The sequence below is a fragment of the Vicugna pacos genome, chromosome 10 (genome assembly GCF_048564905.1).
Source record: "Vicugna pacos chromosome 10, VicPac4, whole genome shotgun sequence".
NCBI classification, from domain to species: Eukaryota; Metazoa; Chordata; class Mammalia; order Artiodactyla; family Camelidae; genus Vicugna; species Vicugna pacos.
Window position 1 is genome coordinate 62,535,211 of NC_132996.1, and position 19,554 is coordinate 62,554,764.

General features: G+C 35.0%; 3 protein-coding genes across 3 annotated transcripts in view; 2 read left to right on the forward strand and 1 right to left on the reverse strand.

Annotated features, from left to right (window-relative positions):
* The window catches only part of LOC140698879 (olfactory receptor 5J2-like), an 88,736-nt gene that overhangs the window by 28,398 nt on the left and 40,784 nt on the right, over positions 1 to 19,554 (reverse strand). The window lies entirely within an intron of this gene.
* Positions 3,511 to 4,494, forward strand: LOC102525727 (olfactory receptor 8K3-like). Its single transcript, XM_006214141.3, has one exon. It carries the CDS (start codon positions 3,511 to 3,513, stop codon positions 4,492 to 4,494), a length of 984 nt encoding a protein of 327 aa, XP_006214203.2.
* LOC102525971 (olfactory receptor 8K3-like) lies at positions 11,345 to 12,316 on the forward strand. The gene has a single exon (XM_006214142.3). The coding sequence runs from the start codon at positions 11,345 to 11,347 to the stop codon at positions 12,314 to 12,316; it is 972 nt and encodes a 323-aa protein (XP_006214204.2).

Sequence of the window (19,554 nt, forward strand, 5' to 3'; positions counted from 1 at the left end):
AATACCCTATAATTGTCAGACTGCAGGTTTCCCCAAGAGAAGATTCTGAGTTCAGGAGTTGAGCATATTATGTTAATTTGATAGATGATTCTAGGAAGCAAAAATGAGAGAAACAGGGAGTGTGAGACTGAAAGGATAATAAAGTGTGCAGTAAAGAATAAATTACTGCTGTACACAACTAAGTTTCAATCACTTAATATGTTGCAGTGTTCCTCAGAACTCTTTTAGGAATTACCCAGAAGAAGATTAGAAAGGCTTGGATATTTATCCATTGATTCCTGTCCCTTATTGGTTGGGTATTGCTCCTCAACACATTAAATCTCAGGCACTTCCCAAACTGCCTAGCCTGTGGCCTGAGCAAGATCTCAAGATACCTTGCCTTCAGCAAAAGAGGTCAACCCCTTGACATGGGATGCTACCAGCATGCCAGAAAATAATCTAGCATGGCTGCAAGCCAAGTCACGGGTGACTCAAAATGACAAGGGATGGGAGACAGATGTGTCTGCTACAGTGATATTTGTAACTGTAAGTTGATGACAAAGCCAAAAATAATACAAAATAGATTTTTGACTAGGACTAATATCTCCACCACACCACCATGAGAGATGTCTTTGCCCTACTATCTTTACATAAATTTATTTTTATATGAATAGTAAGGCTAAAGGTTTGGGAGTATAGCCTATATACTGACAGTGGGGGCAAAACTGAGTCTAAAATCAATGGCATTAAATGGTCAAGGGAGATCAGTCTTTGGAAGAATCATTAATCTGATGCATGCATTGCACTCTTAGTGTTGGTGAACTCACCACTCCTTAGACACTTTATAATCTAGCTCACGATACTGCCTTTTCTTGCTCATAATGTACTTAGATGCATGAAGGGACATTTTCTTCTTGATCTCTTTTTTGAATTACAAATTGTACATATCACAAGTGAGCAGGAAAAAAATGTGTTTTGAAGGATGGGAAGAAGAGAGCGGGAGCCCTTCCCATGTCTCTCCAAAGGTCCGTTATGTGGCACAGATGGAACACCAACTGTTACTCAGCTCTTAGAATTTCACCCACGCATTTGAGAATCTAGCTTTAAAAAATCTTCAAGGATTATGACAAGCCACGTAATAGCAGTTTAGGGGATGACACTGAGTATAACACTGAGCAGCTTAAGTTACAAAAATTTGGTGTTTTCTAACCAGGACTTGCTAAGCAGCACAGTTGGTCAAATTCCAAAGTTGTAATTAGAAAAGATTTATATCGATTTTACATCCTTCACTAACACCACCTAATTGTAGTTAGTGGTCCTTCATCGAGAAAATGCAAAGTCTTTTACACAATAGGGGGTGAAAACATATATAAGGAAGGACTTGTAGCCTTATGAGCTGGGTTGGTTGAGAGAAGTATGGGTGTTTGTCTTTTTTAAAAAGTTTTAAAATAATATATGTACATATTTTTGAGGATACTAATTGAAAGATTGGCGAGCCTGACGTACTTCAGAGCTGTTCAAGATTCTTCTTTCTTTTATCCTTTCTGGTTCTTTCTCTCCTTCCTTTGCATGGGAATACAGTATTCTCAGTTTGACCAACCATGTATCTCAGTTGAGGCTATTTGCAAAGATTTCTAGAAAGCTTAGTTGAGATTGGGTGTTTGCGTTTGCGTAAGAGGACATCTGTGGCCTCCAGATCCATCCGCCAAGTCCTGGTGCAACTCTGAACTGTGTGCTTCCATCAGGAGAGTCAGCCTTGTTGCTCAATCTCCGTACTTCTTTCCAGTTAGTGTTTGGGTGGGGATGTTGAGGGGAGGATCAGATAAAAACATCAACTCAGCTCAGTTTCAGAAGAACTCCAAGGTTTTGTAAAATACGGCAAATGTCTGGATGAAGAGGTTTGCCACACTGAACAAGCCGTGGTGGAAACTTGCTTTCTTTGGGTATAATTTTTTGTAGCTAAAGGCATTGACTTGGCCATTTTCCTTGTTTGGTTGCTGCTAGTGAATGTTTATTTTTCCTTTTTGTGTCTGTGAAAGTAACTTGTCTGAGGCAGACTTAATCTTCCAAATTAATCTTGAATTCATTTCTTCTGTCATGTTTCTCAATACAGTGTTAATTTGTCTCCTTTTACAAGGAGTTCAGTTTATTTTTTATACATATTTTATCAAAGTTACGAAATTCCTCTTTTATTCTTAATTTTGTTGTTTTTATTTAAACAGTATGATTTCTTTTTTTAACATTTTTTATTGCGTTATAGTCATTTTACAATGTTGTGTCAAATTCCATTATACATGAACATACATATATTCATTGTCACATTTTTTTTCACTGTAAGCTACCACAAGATCTTGTATATATTTCCCTGTGCTACACAGTATAATCTTGTCCTGTCCGTGTAAATTTAAACAAAATTCAAATATTTCAAATTAATCACACAATATCTAGTTCCTCTTATTCCCAATGACCGTCTTTATTTTTCATCCTTATCCTTCACGCAATGTGATATCCTTTGCCAGCCCCTGAGGCATTTGAGGGAGCATCCTCTACTTCACAGAGATGTTTCTTTCTGTTGGATAAGTATATCCATAGTAGTTTACTAGATGGTTTTAATTTTTACTTGTCTTAAAATGTGTTAGAAAAATATAACAACTACAGTATTAAATCCATCATTTCAGAGATATTGGGCTAAAGTCAAAGCAAATGTGGGCATACTTATCCATTGTTCTTTCCCAGATTGAATAAATTATAGATGCAGGGTTTACTTGGTATGCAATACAGGAAAAACTCAGAAACTTCAAAAATCGGCACACATTTGCTGAAGTTTCACATATACATTTTTTGAAGAAATAAAAGTTATTTATGTGCAGTAGAGTGGGCATATTGGGGACTACTGAAAATTTGCTACATTATTTTCTATCAGTGTAAACATCACTAAACAATATTTAAAACTCATGAAAGCATGGTTGAATGAGAGTACAATTTAAAACATCAAATGGATAGTGCAATGAAAATACCATTTGTCTATGTGGACTTATAATGAGAAGTAAATCAAAGTCTATTAAATGAGTTTAATAACATTTTTTTGGAGACTGGGGCTAAATTGCAAGGTCTGGAAGCAGAGGGTTATTACTTTTCATTATAATTCTTTCTAAAATTGATACATTGTTACCAATCTTGTGTTTTAAATGAAACAAATTTTTTTTGAAAAAATGTAAGAATTCCCACTCTGATCAAACCTTTCTGAGGATATGTTGTTGACAGAGCTGTAAAGAAAATGTATGTACCTTGAGGTCAGAACCAGTGCATGACACACAAAAATAAGATGGATGCTATATACCTTAGGTTGTAACCGTCTCTAAATTTGGTTCCAGGTTCAATGAGGGAGGTGAGTCTTGTTTTAAATCACTCCGTCTAAAATAATGGGATCTATCTTATACAGAATGACTATGAACACTAAACTCTTCACAGATGATGTCTTCTGAAACCCAGTGTCTCTTCTGATGGTTCTTCCCACAGTTAATTTCCTCCATGGCCTGGATGGACAGACACAATCACACGGTGCTGAAAGAATTCATTCTCACGGGCATCACAGACCGCCCTGAGCTGCAGGCTCCATTACTTGGGCTCTTCCTCGTCATCTACGTGATCTCAGTGGTGGGCAACTTGGGCGTGGTCATCCTCACCAAGGTGGACTCCAGGCTGCAGACACCCATGTACTTCTTTCTCAGACACCTGGCTTTCATTGATTTTGGTTATTCAACAACTGTGGGGCCCAAAATGTTGGTAAATTTTATTAGTGATCAAAACACAATCCCCTATAATCGGTGTGCCACACAGCTGGCTTTCTTCATCTTGTTCATCATCAGTGAGCTTTTCGTCCTGTCGGCAATGGCCTATGACCGCTATGTGGCCATCTGTAACCCTCTGCTCTACAGTGCAGTTATGTCCCAAAGCATGTGCTGGGTGCTGGTAGGAGTCCCCTACCTTTACAGTGCCTCTATGTCTCTGATAACCACCATAAAGATATTTACTTCATCATTCTGTGGCTATAATGTCATTAGTAACTTCTACTGTGAGAGTCTTCCCTTGTTAAGTTTGCTGTGCTCAAGCACCCGGGAAATTGAGTTGTTCATACTGATCTGTTCAGTGTTTGATTTGGTTTCATCTCTTCTGATTGTCCTTGTGTCCTACATACTGATCCTTAAGGCCATCCTCAGGATGAACTCCGCAGAAGGCAGGCGCAAAGCCTTCTCCACCTGCGGGTCTCACCTGACAGTGGTAGTTGTGTTATATGCGACTCTCTGCTTCATGTACATGCAGCCTAAGTCCAGTCACTCCTTCAATTCTGATAAAATAGCCTCTGTGTTTTTCACTTTGGTAATTCCCATGCTGAATCCTATGATCTACAGTTTGAGGAACAGAGAGGTCAAAGGTGCCCTGCATAGGATGTGGAAGAATCTGTGCAAATTCCCTATACAAAGTTCAATAGACAATGCATATAAAACAAATTAGACTGTAGACAACTGTTTATTACATGTGATGAACTATGAGAAAGCAGTAATGGGTGAAAGGAATGCAAACTAGAAACATGTTTCTCATTTTCAACTTATAAATGTTCAAGTAGTGGTCAACTTTGATTTGTCCTCAACTTTCAGGGCAAGAGACTGAAGTCCAGGTCACTGGTCTCACGTTGCCAAATATTTATGTTGCAATTGAAGGTAAGTCTTTTTTACTGCATCTACCATTAAATAATCTTGTTTTCAAAGGTATGCTTGTGTCTCTTAATAAAATATTTTGTGTGTGTGTGTCACACAATATTTAAAAACTAGTGCCCGTCATACTGGCATACTGACACATGGAAGATGACAATGACTGTTCTGTGTGCTGGGCATGTATACAGCAATGAAAAAATGCATCAAAAATATCGGCCTTCATGATGCTCTAACTCTATCTCCTTTGTATTTGCAGGCACCTCAGATTTCTGTTAAATTATGATATGTAAACATGCATATGCTCAGGGAAGCAAATATAAAAGTGTAACTATTTTCAAGTAGCATAATTGTGTTAATTAAAAATCCAAACGAATTTTCAAGCTGAAACATTAGAAATAAAAAGGTGAATTCTGCAAAATTGGTGGATACAAGTTCAGCATACCAAAAGTTCATTATGTTTCTATATACTGGAATGAAACTGATAAAAAATGAAATTTTAAACAATCCATCACACTAGAAAAAAACATCTGAAAAATACTCAAAGAAAAATCTAATGAATGATCTGTGTGACATTATTGCTAGAAATTATGGAAACATTATTGAGTTATTAAAGAAGACAAAAATGCAGCAATATACCATGCCCATTGGCTGGAGAAAATAAATGTAATGAAATCAGTTCTCCCTAAATTTTCTTATAGATTTAATGCAATAACAAAATTCCTTTTTTTTAATTTTAAAATAAAAGAATCTCTGTATACTCTTGGTTCCTGAAATGGTCCACCTGGTTCCATTTTTATAATAATATAATTATAAGATGTACAATTTTTTAAAGCATGTCTACATGTCAGAAGTTTCTATGCTTTATGTCATTTGAAGCTCACAACCATCTCCCAAGGCACATATTCACAGAGGGCATGTAAGAGATTAAACAGTGATTATACCTTGTGTCATGAGGCTATGTAGTGAAATTTGAATCCAGATTTAAGTCCAAAAAATGGTCCTCCTTTAACACACGTGACCTAGCAACAATTCAATCCTAGTGTCTACTCTATGCTAGGTGGAAACAATTGAATCCTTCCCAGAAGCTAAGCTTGAGGGACAATAAGAATTTTCTCATAGAAATTCTCCCACCCCATTCTGTGACCAAAGTAGTTACTTAAGCAGTAAAACCTTCCACTGGCCAATGTCAGTTTCACATCCCAGGACTTGGCCCTGGCCAGTGGAAGAGGAGGGCCCTGCTTCTAATCATTTGAATTTGATCTCCAGGGAAGCACGTCCAGAGACCCCCCCCTAGGAAACCCATAATCTTTTCTGGGTGACCTAAGGTTGGGGGACCAAGTACTGCAGGGGACATTTGTTCATCCACACCCAGGGACAACCCTGTCTTCCAACAAGACATCTTTTACTCTGAAGGTTTAAAACACTAATGAAGCCATTGGGTCTTTTCGCCTCTCCTTGCCAAGAGTAGGATCAAGTATGGACAACAAATTCTAATCCCCCACCCTCTGCCCTTCTCAGAGTAACCAGGGTACATGCAGACCCCTCAGATCCTGAAATTGTGTCCTGAAATTGGTCCCAGGATCAGGATACTGAGTCTCACCATTAATATTTAGTATGTATTGAACATAGTAGTTGGTTTATGATGATAAAGGAAAACAATGAGATATGAAAACAGAAAATCACATACTGCCAGTTTTTCTAAATTTGGTATATGTTATGATTAACTATATAGTGAAAAATCAATGCATAATTTATTTAAAATGGTAAGTGAATTTAGCAAAGTTACTGGATACATAATAAATTTAGAAAAATCAACTTTATATATCCTACCAACTACAAATTAGAAAATAAAATTGCAGGAAATAAAAATAATAACAAAACCATAAAAGATGAAACCTAATTTAGGAATGAATTTTACAAAAAATATTTAAGTCCTCAGCAATGGTAGGTATAAAAAATTTAACAATGCATTTAAGAGAGATAAATCAATGAAAACTGATAACACATTTGTCCATGGAATGGAGGACTTATTATTGTAACAAAGTCTATTATCTTTAGATTGATTTATAGGTTCAATATAATCCCAACATAAATCCTTCCCCCCTCCCTTGTCCCACCTTCCTTTCCTTTTTTCCCTCTTTTCCTTCCTTCCTTCCTTCCTTCCCTCCTTCCCTTCTTTTTTCTTCCTTTTAGAAGCTCGGAAGCTTATTGTAAAATTTATTCAGAAAGGCAAAACACCAAAAATAGCAAAGATAATCTTGAAGAAAGAGAATAAATTTGCTGAAGCTACATGACCAGATACCATGGCCTGTTATAAAGCTTTAATAATTAAAGAAACATTTTCCTGAGGACAGACAGAGCAATGAAATGATTCCAGAGACAGATCCACACACCTATTGTTACCTGACTTAAAACAGAGGCATCACTATTTTCCAAAAGAGAAGGAATGATCTTTCCAATAAATACTATTAGGTAATTTGAATATTTATTTTGAGAAAAAAATAAAAGAATCTGAGCACCTAGCCAAACCCTATACAGAGTCAGTTCTACCTAGATTAAAGATCTAAATGTGAAAGGTAAACAATAAACATTTTAGAGGAAAACATAGTGAGAAATCTTTGTGATATTGGAATATGTACAAATTTTAAAACAAAACACACAAAGCAATAACTATATAAAATTTTAAAAAATTTAATTGAACTGTTTTAAGAAATTCTATTCATCAAAATTAATAATGTGGGAAGGGAAACTCTCATTTGGAGAGGATATTTTTATTAGATGTACGTAATCAAACATGTGTATATCACAGAGTGCCCATATGTAAAATATAAGAAAAACTCTCACAAATCAATAAATACTTGACATGAAATACTACAAAAAGATGACACAGGACATGAACAAGCACTTCTCAAAAGAAAATATCTAAATGACCATTAAACTTGTGAACATGTTTTTAATTTCATTCAGCATAGGATATGCAAACTTAAACCACAGTGACACCTGTACACTTCATCCAGAAGGGCTAGAAACAAAATAATGGAAAATATCAAATCTTGACAAGGATGCTGAGTGATCATAACAATTTTCACTGCTAGTAAGGATGCACTTTGATATAACTACTCTGGAAATACATTTGGCAGTATTTGCTGCTCTGAATAGTACCCCATGACTCAGCAATTTCAATGTAAGTAATGCACCCAAACAGAAATACATTTAAGACTAAACCAATCTAGACCGAATATTGGTGTTGATAAAAGGGATGTAGGAGTAGCTGTTTTTTGGGGGTTTTTTGTTTTGTATTTTATCTGTGAGTGCTTCATTTCTGTTTTATTCACTAGTTTTTTTTTTTTAGATTCTACATATAAATGATACTGTAAAATATTTGTCTTTCTCTGTCTGACTTATTTCACTTAGCATAATAGCCCCCAAGTCCATCCATGGACTTGTTGCAAATGGAAAATTTTCATTTTTAATGGCTAAGTATTATTCCACTGTGTGTGTGCGCACACACACACACACACACAGATATACACACACATACCCATTTTTATCCATTCATATGTGGATGGAAATGCAAGTTGCTTCCATCTTGGCTATTCCATAATACTGTTATGAAAATCAGAATGCATGTATCTTTTCCAATTAGTGTTTTCATTTTTTCAGATATATACCTAGGAGTGGAATTGCTGGATCATATGGTATTTCTATTTTTAAAAGTTATTTATGAGGTATGCTTTTGTTAATATGTATATTACACTTCAGTAATAAGTTTAAAACACCACAAATAAGGGGAAAGCAGCTACGCCTATGTATTATTTCCCCTTGTGAATTTTTGAAACAATACAAGAATTGTTCACAGTTTCTCCATCATGTCATCAGCCGTAAAGTCATCAAATCCATTGCATTAAGAGGAGAAAATGAAAGGCTGCAAGAGAAACTAAAATACCTGTCTTACAGACACAGTGTTTTGATTCCAGATCTCTGAGCTGCAGCAGAAAAGACTTAACCTAAGAGAAACTGTGGGAAGTTATCTAACAAAACTTTGCTTGTATAGGAATATAAAGATAGTCTGTATAATTTCCAGATATCCCATTGGCCTTGTTTAAAACAAAATGCTTCAGGTGTAATTAACAAATTATATCTTTTCTCCCCTGGGAGAGTCTCAAAGGAGCAAAGAAACCCATATATTTTTCTCTGGGCCAGTACCATGTTGTAAACATCTTTATTATGATTTTTGATGGAAGCTAGGCATTTACTTTGATGTGGTAAGTTTGTACTCTTTGGTAAAGAAATATCTCTGAAAAGGGACTTAGTATTGTTAAGAAACTAACAAGACCTTGAGATTTTTATAATTATTTTCTTTCACTTGGATCCTTAATTAAGAGGTCAAATATGATATTGTCATTTTTAGTTAGCTGGGTTTGTTTCAGCATTTCTAATATTAAATAATAATAGATTTCCATAGTGTTTTTCAGCTGCCTCTAAATTAAAGGGATTTTATATTAATGTATCTATAGTCATTGAAATTTTTCTGCTTCAAATATGCCATGTGTTTCCCAAATTTACCAATATTATTGAAAGGATCGATGTCATTTGAAAGTTACCATTTTTTTGTGTTGGAGGGAAGACCAAAGTAAAATATGAAAGCATCTATTTCACTACATGGTGACTCCATCACACCATAATGTCTGATGAGTATGAGGACTGCTCCTCTCTCCCACCTGCAAGTATGTGAAATGCCATCATATTGTCCCTTGAATGACTAAAATGCACATCTAAAGGAGATTGGAACTAAGATTAAAATCTATACAAACACAGATTTAAGCAAAAAACAGTCCTTGCAAAATTATAAAAGAGGAATGTATATTTTGCCTAAAATTATATTGTCTTTACCATTCTTTTTTTAGTAGCTCCTAGTAAAACTCCCTTTATTCCTTCTCAGAAATTACTTTGGTGTTTAAATATATCGATTTAGATATATATTTTTGATCTCTCATTGTAGAATACATTTACTGTCACTTATTTTAGTGTTGAATGTGTATTTGGTGCACGGGGCAGGGATGGAAATGATTTAACCTCTCTAATCTCTCTCCTCAGCGTAGTTTTATAGTGATGGTCCAATGCTAAGCCTTGCCTGTTGTATTTTGTACATGTTTCAAGAATCTTGAGAGAAAAAGAAAAGATTTAAAAGTTCAGAACTAGATCATCTTCACTAATCATGTAAAATAATATATGTAGAATTTTTTTTTTCATTTAGCACTTTACACAGAACTCTAAGGATGGTGAGAAAAAAATCTCAAAACTTTTCTCATATACAAGGAGACTGGTACTTATTAGCATGGATTTAGAAAAGGACACACTTTGTAACCTCATTTATTCAGCCAGTTGAGATTTGTACATAAAAATACATATAATTTTATATCCACTGAAATTTGTCCCCAAATGTATTGTCTCTTGATAATTAATTCAGTGTTCCTGAACAAGCCACAATAGCCTGCTTTCTGTCTCTGTGGATTTGTCTGTTCTGGGTATTACATGGGATGGATATGTACAATATGTACAATATGTAGCTTTTTATACTTGGCTTCCTTCACTTAGCACAGTGCTTCAAAGGCTCATGGATGTTGAAGAGTGTATCAGTATCTCTTCCCTTTTATGGTTTATTAATATCCCATTGTATGGATATATCACACTTATTCATTACTAGATGGACACCTATGTGGTTTCTATTGACTATTATGACTTTTGACTACTTTGACTATTTTTGACTATTATGAAAAATGTTGACTTTTTTGACTATTTGACTATTATGAAAAATGTTGCGATGAAATTTATGTGCATGATTTTGTAGGAGCGTCTGTGGTTTTCAGAACTGTGAGGCACATATCTAGCAGTGGAATTGCTGGGTCACAGTGGCAAATCTATGGTTAATTTATAGAGTGACTCCCAAATTATTTTCACAGTGGCTACACCATTTTACATTCCCCCAAAACGATGGATAAATGTTCTGATCTCTCCACACCCTTGTCAGCATTTGCAATTTTAATTTTTCTTTTTAAATAGCCATGGTGGGGAGGGGTAGCATGATGTGATATCTCATTGTGGCTTTGATTTGCATTTCCCTAATGACTAATAGTGTTGAATATCTTTTCATGTGCTTATTGTCCATTTGTCTATCTTCTGTGAGAAATTTCTATTTAAGGTCTTTGCCTGTTTTCAAATTTGGGTCGTTAAGTCTTTTTGTTGTTGAGTTATAGAAGTCCTTTCTATACTCTGTATACTAGATCCTCATCAAATATATGATTTGCAATCTTTTTCTATTGTGTGAATCACATTTTTAATTCTTTGAGAATCGCTTTTGCTGCACAAAGCTTTGTTTTGTTTTGTTTTAATTTTGATTAAGTCCAGTGTATCTATGTTCACTTTTGCTGTTTGTGCTTTTGGTGTCATATCTAAGAAATCTGTCAACAGCTTAGCTGAGCTCAGAGAGAGAGTGAATAAGCTGCCATGTGTTGGGCTCGCCAATTAAATCATCAAGCCATAAATAAAAGTTGTTAAGACTTAAATCACTTATTTCAATGATAATCTCAGATATATCTCATGAAAGTTAACAATTATTTTTATATTCATTTCCAGTATATGTTTCCCAAATGGTCTGGATGCACAAACGCAATCTGACAATGTTGAATGAATTCATCCTAATAGGAATCACGGACCTCCCTGAGCTGCAGGATCCATTATTTGGACTCTTCCTCATTGTATACATGGTCTCAGTGGTGGGTAATCTGGGCTTGATCATCCTCACCAAGATAGACTCCAGGCTGCAAACACCCATGTACTTTTTCCTTAGATACCTGGCTTTCACTGATCTTGGTTATTCAACAGCTGTGGGACCCAAATTGCTAGTCGACTTGGCTGTAGATGACCATGCAATCTCTTATAGCTGGTGTGCTGCCCAGCTGACTGTCTTCGGTGTGTTTATCATCAGTGAACTTTTCATTCTGTCTGCAATGGCCTATGACCGCTATGTGGCCATCTGTAACCCCCTGCTCTACACAGTCATCATGTCCCAAAGATTATGTCAGGCACTCGTGGCAATCCCCTATCTCTACAGTGTCTTTTTGTCTTTGCTGACCATCATAAAAATTTTTACTTCATCATTTTGTGACTATAATGTCATTAGGCACTTCTACTGCGACACTCAGCCACTGATCTCTTTGCTCTGCTCAGATACACTGGAGATTAAGTTGATAATTCTGATCTTTTCAGCTTTTAATTTGGTTTCATCTCTTCTGATAGTCCTTGTGTCCTATACTTTGATCCTGGTCGCCATCCTCAAGATGAACTCTGCAGAAGGCAGGCGCAAGTCTTTCTCCACCTGTGGGTCTCACCTGACAGTGATAGTCATATTCTATGGTACTCTGTTCTTTATGTATGTGACGCCCAAATCCAGTGATTCATTTGATGCTGATAAGATGGCTTCTTTATTTTATGCTTTAGTAATACCCATGCTAAATCCTATGATCTACAGTTTGAGGAACAAAGAGGTGAAAAATGCCTTACTTAGAACCTGGAGAATGTGTGCAATTATTCTACTTAAAATTGACTGTAGGATATGCTAACAATAAATTATATATTAATCTATGTATACTATAACCAGCATTGTTTTAGCTCTGTAATGTTACCTCTATGGGATAAACAAAAATCAATGTATGATAAGCATAGAAATAAAGAAAATGATTTGTTATTTTCAAAACCAAAGTATATCACAAACAGATGACTAATTCCTGCTCATACTTCAGATCTTTACCCGTGTCTAGTTTCCAGTCCAAATGACATGTCATTCGTACGTGTTCTCACATATAGCCTCTTTGCTGTATAGTATGATTGCCAACATTTATTGACAAATGTGAAAATAGAAAGAGGAATAAGCCAGGATGGGGTTTAAATGTTAATTACGGTTGTCAAGGAGGCTTCTGTAAGAATGATATTTAAATAAACATTGAGAAGTTGAGGGAGTGGACTGTGGATCTATCTTGGGGACGACTGTTTCCAGGAGAGAGAACTGTCCATGCAATGGTCCCTGAGTGACAATAGGATGATTGTGTTGAAGAACATCAAAGTCAAAGGAGGTTAGAGCATGAAATGTGCTTAGAAACTGGAAGAGATGATTTTTGGTTAAATGACATTTATGACTGCTGTGCAAATGACAGACAGCAGGATACTAAGATTTGGAAATAGAGAGTCCTGAAGGGTGTTTATTATGATACATTTGGGAGAGAACAAGGATTAAGCCAGGGTGAGAATAGTCATAGGGGAAGAAGTGATTTTATTATTGACATATTTTTAAGAAAAATATGTCTCATTTTCTGTGCAACATAAGAGGCTTACAAAAGATTAATAATGTAAAAGAATAGAAAGGCTAGGTGCAGAACTCACCGTAAGTAGGCTGAAGACCTTTTTCTCCTTCCAACTAATACGGAGTAATAGAGACTGGATTTAGCTTCCCACTAAAAGAAGAACAGAATGAAACAAAAACAAAGATAAGATAGAAGAAAGAATAGTTTTTAAAACACTGACATCAGGCAACCAAGGGCAGTTTCCCTAGGAGATGAGGGGGAAATGAAGTAAATACTGAAGTCCCTGAAGACAAAAGAACTATGCTTCTAGATGCAAATATAGAACTTCTACCTCTGTTTCCCACTTTTGTACTCAAGACTGCAGTAACATCTCCTGCAGTGCCAGCCTGACTCACGGATTTCTGCCTTACCAGTCCCAACCATCACATAAGCCAATTCCTTAAAGTCTCTCTGTATTTCTCTGTATAGAGAGAGACAGATATGTGTGTATGTATGTGTGTGTGTGTGTGTATGTATAATCATATTTTGAATTTGTCTCTATTATTACCCTTACTAACACAACCATATAGGCAAATTGAGATTTATATTTTATCTGTACAAGCCTTCAGTATTTGTCCAGTTCTGTAATCATTTTCTCAAATGGATGACAGTGGATATCTCCTAAACACTGCCCTATTGTACTGTTTAAATAATTAAATGAACTAAAAGAAACCATAAATTGTGTATATGAGGTGTGGTTTTCTTAAATTACATTTGATTGTAACAGCCCCAACTTCTTTCTGTCTTAAGAGAGCTTTTAGGCTGTGGTGGCAAAAGGGAAAACCCAAGTGAAGTCTAGAAGAATCTTTGAGATAAAGAAAGAGAGTTGGGAGCCCTGTGAAGCCAGGGGTAGCTCGATTTTGCAAGAAGGAGTGTTGAATTTAAGAGAGCTGTGTAGACAAAGGACACTGGATCTTGGGGGAGAATCCCCCACAATTGTTCAACAGATGATGGATCAGCACATGCAAAGGAAAGCCACTCAAGGTTAAAGAAAGAATCATCTGGAAAGATTAAAGACAGTGCTCAGAGCTCAGAGGCAGGGAGTGTGCCAATCTGTTACACAGAGAATAAACAAACTCATAATCCAAGGGGCTTTAGGTAGAGTATTCAAAATGATCTCAGCTTCAGTTAGTTATCAAGACTGGCTGGTATTGTGGAAGGGTCAGGAATATATCAATAGAACAGAATAGATAATCCAGAAATACATCCTCACAAAAAAGTCCAACCATTTTCTTCAAGAGGTATAGAGTTTATTCAATGAGAAAAGAATACCAAATATTTGTGGAACAACTGGGAGTCCATATGCAAAAAACGAAAAGAAAAGAAATTAGAATGCTGACTTAAAATTCATACAAAAAATCAACTCATGACAAATCATGACAAATACAAAATGTGAAACTAGATAATTTTAGATGGGAACATTCATCCAAGAGAAATAGAAATGGATGTACCTACAATCACTTTGCACAAAACTGCAGAAGCTTTATTTGTAATAGTTGAAAATTGGAAACAACTCCAATGTCTTTCAATGTTTGTGTGATTGAATAAACTGTATCATTAATACTATGGAATAATAAAAGAACAATAGATAAAACACAATTGATAACACACACAAACACATTGGAACGCAAGAGAATTATGTTGAGTGAAAATAGCTTACTGCAAAAGTGTACAAATGATTTTTCCTTTATAAAAACATACTTCAAACAATAAAATCATTGTGATGAAAAATAGATTAGTGGTTGGCAGGGGTCAAGGACACTATAATGAGAGAAGGAAAGCGGGCATGGCTGTAAAGGAATGGTATAAGCCATTGTTGTAGTGATGGAATAGGTCCATACACTGATTGTTGTGGGGTTACACAAATGTAAGCATATGACAAAATTACATGGATACACACACACACACACACACCCAAAATGACACAAATGAGTGCATGCAAAATTGGTGAAATCTGAGCCAAGTGGATTGTCCCAACATTAATTTCATGGTTGTGGTATTGTACTGTGTTTCTTCAAAGTTGTTCCCAGTAGAGAAAACTAAGCAGGTCGTAGGGATACTCTGTTCTCTTTTTTTGCAAGCTTTTGAAATTTGATAACTATTTCAAAATAAAACATTAAAAAACACAGCCTATCTTGAACATTGTGGGGCATAAAAGGAAGGAATTGAAATATTAAAGAGGACACTAAGAAATTTTGGGGATAGTGGATATGTTCATTATCATGACAGTTTTGATGATTTTTCAGATGCATATATATGTCAAAACTCCTCAAATTTTATACTTTAGTATCTACAGTTTATTGTCTTCAATGATACCACTATAAAGTTGTTTTACTTAATTACTAAACATGCCAGGAAATCAAACTAAAAACAAGGGGGAAGTCAAGAATAGAAACATACACCTTAAAATAATATTTAATTAACAAGAAAGAACATTATTTAGGTACCAGTCATAGAAGTGAAGACTCAGGAAACTTCATTCATTTACTAGTGGAAAATTGTACTGGTACAATCAATCCAAAATATTTAGCAAAATTAAATGTTTTGTTATATTCTATTTTATCAAGAGGTTTAACTACCATGTGTGTGCTTAGGTGTGGGTATAGGCATAGGTGTATGTATGTATGTTTCTATCTATCTATCTATATCAACACATGCAAACACACAAATGCAGATATGTGAAATGCGTATCATGGATAATTTTGTTTAAAACATATTAACCAGGCAAGCTCAAGACTTTTCATTGAACTGTCTGTTGTGGTAGTGTTGGTGATAACTGAGGTTGGAAACAAGTACCTACCAATAAAGAAGAGGTGTATGAAATTTATCTTATGTTATTGATTATAATGAAGAAAGAAACAAAAAAAAATGTCACACGGATTTATGACAAATAAAGTGACGTAAAATGCCACAAAACAATTTACAGCAAAATAATAGAGTAAAATACATTCATGGAAAATATTATATTTTTGCAGACCACATTGATCATGCTGGGTATACCTCAAGCACAGTAGAATATGTGTCAAGTTAGACAAGAAGAGTTGGAGTGAAAATTGAACATAATGGAAGAATAAGAAATACTGAAATGTAACACAGGCAAATGAAATGAAAGAGAAGACCTAAAGAGATGATGACAATACAACATAAGATGAGAATGGGAAGTGTAAGTAACTAATTTATCTCTCTGTGGTCAAAAAGAAAAAAAAAGAAAGAAAGAAAAATAATGAAAAAATAATTGAAGGAAATCACACTTCATATACATAATGCGTTATTACTTTGAGTTCATTTAATCATTCAAATAATGTGATAGGACATTGTTTAAAATGTCTCAGTTATCACCCATTTGTGGAGACCATTGTAGATGGGAGGAATACTGACAAGTTGTTGTATTGATAAAATATAGAAATCCATTTCCCTGTGGGATTGTATTAGGAAGGGTACTCAGAGAAACAGATTCAAAAGAACATTCATACATATATATGAATATATAGAGAGAGATCAGGGGACCTCGGTATTTGCTCTTTAGGACATTCAGCTAATTAGATGAAGCACACCTCTATTCAGGAGGATAACTGTCTATACTAAGAGTCTATTGATTTAAATGTTAATAAAATCTTTAAAAAAAATCTTCACAATGATGTCTAGACTGATGTTTGACCAAATGACTGGGTGCCATAGCCTAGCCAAAGGGATGCAGAAATTAACTACCAAAGCAGAAAAAATAGAAAGTTAATAAAGAGTAAAAGTAGGAATGAATCTAAATCACCTACTGGTAAAAACAAATTGTTCTGTACTATTAGTAAATTACCCTCTCCCTTGTAATCTATTATGATTTCAGTGCTTCAGGGACAATCACGAAAGTGCTTGGCATCCTCTGAGGGAGAGTCTCAGGGGGTGAAAAAGACCCATAAAGTGATCTCACTATGTGTGTCTTGGAACACACTGGGAAGCCAAGGCAGAAGTCTCATTACAGGTAAACAGGTAGTATATTTCATGTTGGTGCCTTATTTTACCGATATCCAGGCAGTTTGGTGATTTGCAGTAGAGCACTTATTCTATGACAAAGCACAGTAAAACATGAGGATGTCTGATTCACTTCCGTGTACACCCTGAGGTTGATAATGCACGGAGCAGAACAGGACAGCTTCCCTTTTCCTTCAGATTGATGTGCAAATATTTTCACAAACGCCAATGAGCATCTTTGAAATGTCAGTGCCATACTGTTTATGTAATATTTAAATTTTATATATAGACTTAGTCACACGAAGAAGAAATGTCAAAACTGAGGGACAAGAAAGCCTAACTAAAGAGTCAGGAATAAAAAATTGAAATCATGGCAGAATTACAAAGCCGCAGGTGGTCAGTTTCTAGTTTGATGTCCCGTCAAATCCTTAGTCAGTTAGTGACTCTAGGCGCTTCTTACTCCTTTCTCAAAAATATTGAGTATTTAATGAATATTGAAATCAACGTATAAATGTGAATTTTTCTGATCTCTTGTTTAGCACAAAGGGAGTTTCCACCTTGCACTGAGATGTGAAAAGCAATTTTTGGAAGCTAGGAGATTCTGAGTACCCAGTGTTACAGTGATGGTACAATGTTCAGTTTCCAGTGCCATCAGACAGAAAGCACATATAATTTTCTCAAAGAATATAGCTTTAAAAATAATAATCAGGTAATCAACACAGATAGTAAACCATGAAAAATTAATTTGATACCTTCCATACAACTCTGTTGCTGGTAAGGAAAAGCTCTTCAGCCCTCCCTTATCTTACAGAAAACTCAGCACTTATCAATGTAATTTGTTCCTATACGCTTTCATCAGTGCATCTAAACAAGATTATATAACTTCCAATTTTCATTATTTAAAAATTGTTTTCCTAATTGTAGTTCAGTATTTCTGACATGAGAAAGGCATGTATTTGGGGACAGTGTAGGATATTAGAAGCTCGCAACCTTATAAACAATGTATGTTGTGAGATGAGTGTGGATATCCTATAAACATATACATAATTTAATTTTATAAACATATTTTTATTTTCTTTCTTCTGACTCTGCTAATTTTCATGTAATCAGGATCAATTCTATTTATTTTTTATTTCTTTTAGTAAGTATTAATACAATTTTTTAAATCACTTATTCTTTTACCTTAGCCAGCCACCCTCACTCTACTCTGGTATTACTCTTGTGTTTCTTTTTTGTTTTTAATTGATGGCTTAATTGAAATATTCACATATATCTTTACTTTATCACATTTATATATGTCTGCATTAAATGCTATACAGAGGATCTTTGTGGCTTTAATGTGAAGGCAGACAAAGTAACATTCTGGAATTATATAATATTCTTAGTATTTTATCTTTTTATTTTATTTTTCCAGTATGATGTTGTGTAATATATAGTGATTTTAGAACTTTCTTTTTTTCTGTAAAGTAGAGAATCTCTTTATCCAAAGGATATGTTTATGAAACTTTATTCTATGAAACCAGTTGCAAGGGACACCACTTTCTTTTAATTTGCTCAATTTCCTCATACTAACTTAGGTTCCTTCACAGCAAAACATACCTTACATGTTTAAATGATTCAGTATATGTCAATTATCATGAAAGTGCACTTGGGGAGGAGGAAATATGCTAATTGTTAGATAAATATATATTAATAATATTAAGTGAGATAGAAGATAAATTATCCAAAGCAAGAGCACATGAAGGATCCCACTGTAGCCATGGAGATGAGTCGTGTTGAGGGGCACTTGGAACTGTTAACTGGATAACAAAGCTCTCCATCTATTCCTCATCGTACCCCTAACCCAAAAGTTAAGCCACTCAAAAAATATATATATGTACATGTATAATGATAATCCATTTTCAGAAACATGTTGTTTCCATTAAGAAATTAAAAACAAATGCTCAAAAGAAAAATTCTATGCATTTTAGGGATATTTTCAGGTACTGCCGTGAATGCATTTAAGTGTTTAATTCTCACATATCTTCCCAACAACCCTGCAAGAAGCAGTTGATCTTGCTAATGTGTACAAAGAGGTTAAGATACTTTACAGCATTTGCCCAAAGTACACTTTTGTATATACAAAAAGTCCAGGTATGGCCAAGATTATATCAACCTATATGTATTTCATGGAATATTTTCCTGTATAAAGACAAAAGTGCATACTGTGATCTGTTAGAACTTCCCCATCTTTACATCTCTGTCTGATATTGGCCAAAGATGTTAATTGTTTTATCCTGTCCCACCTGTAGACATAAGGACGTTCAGATGAACATGGTTTTTAAAGCAAGGGCTTCTAAATATTTCCACACACAATTGGAATTTTGATTTTAATTTTTATGATATCATTAGCATATGTATGATGTAATACTATGTGATTTTAATTTTATAAGTATATGATTGCCATTATATAAAAGGTGATAGAAAAGTTTGCCTCACTTGTAAAACAAGACCTACAA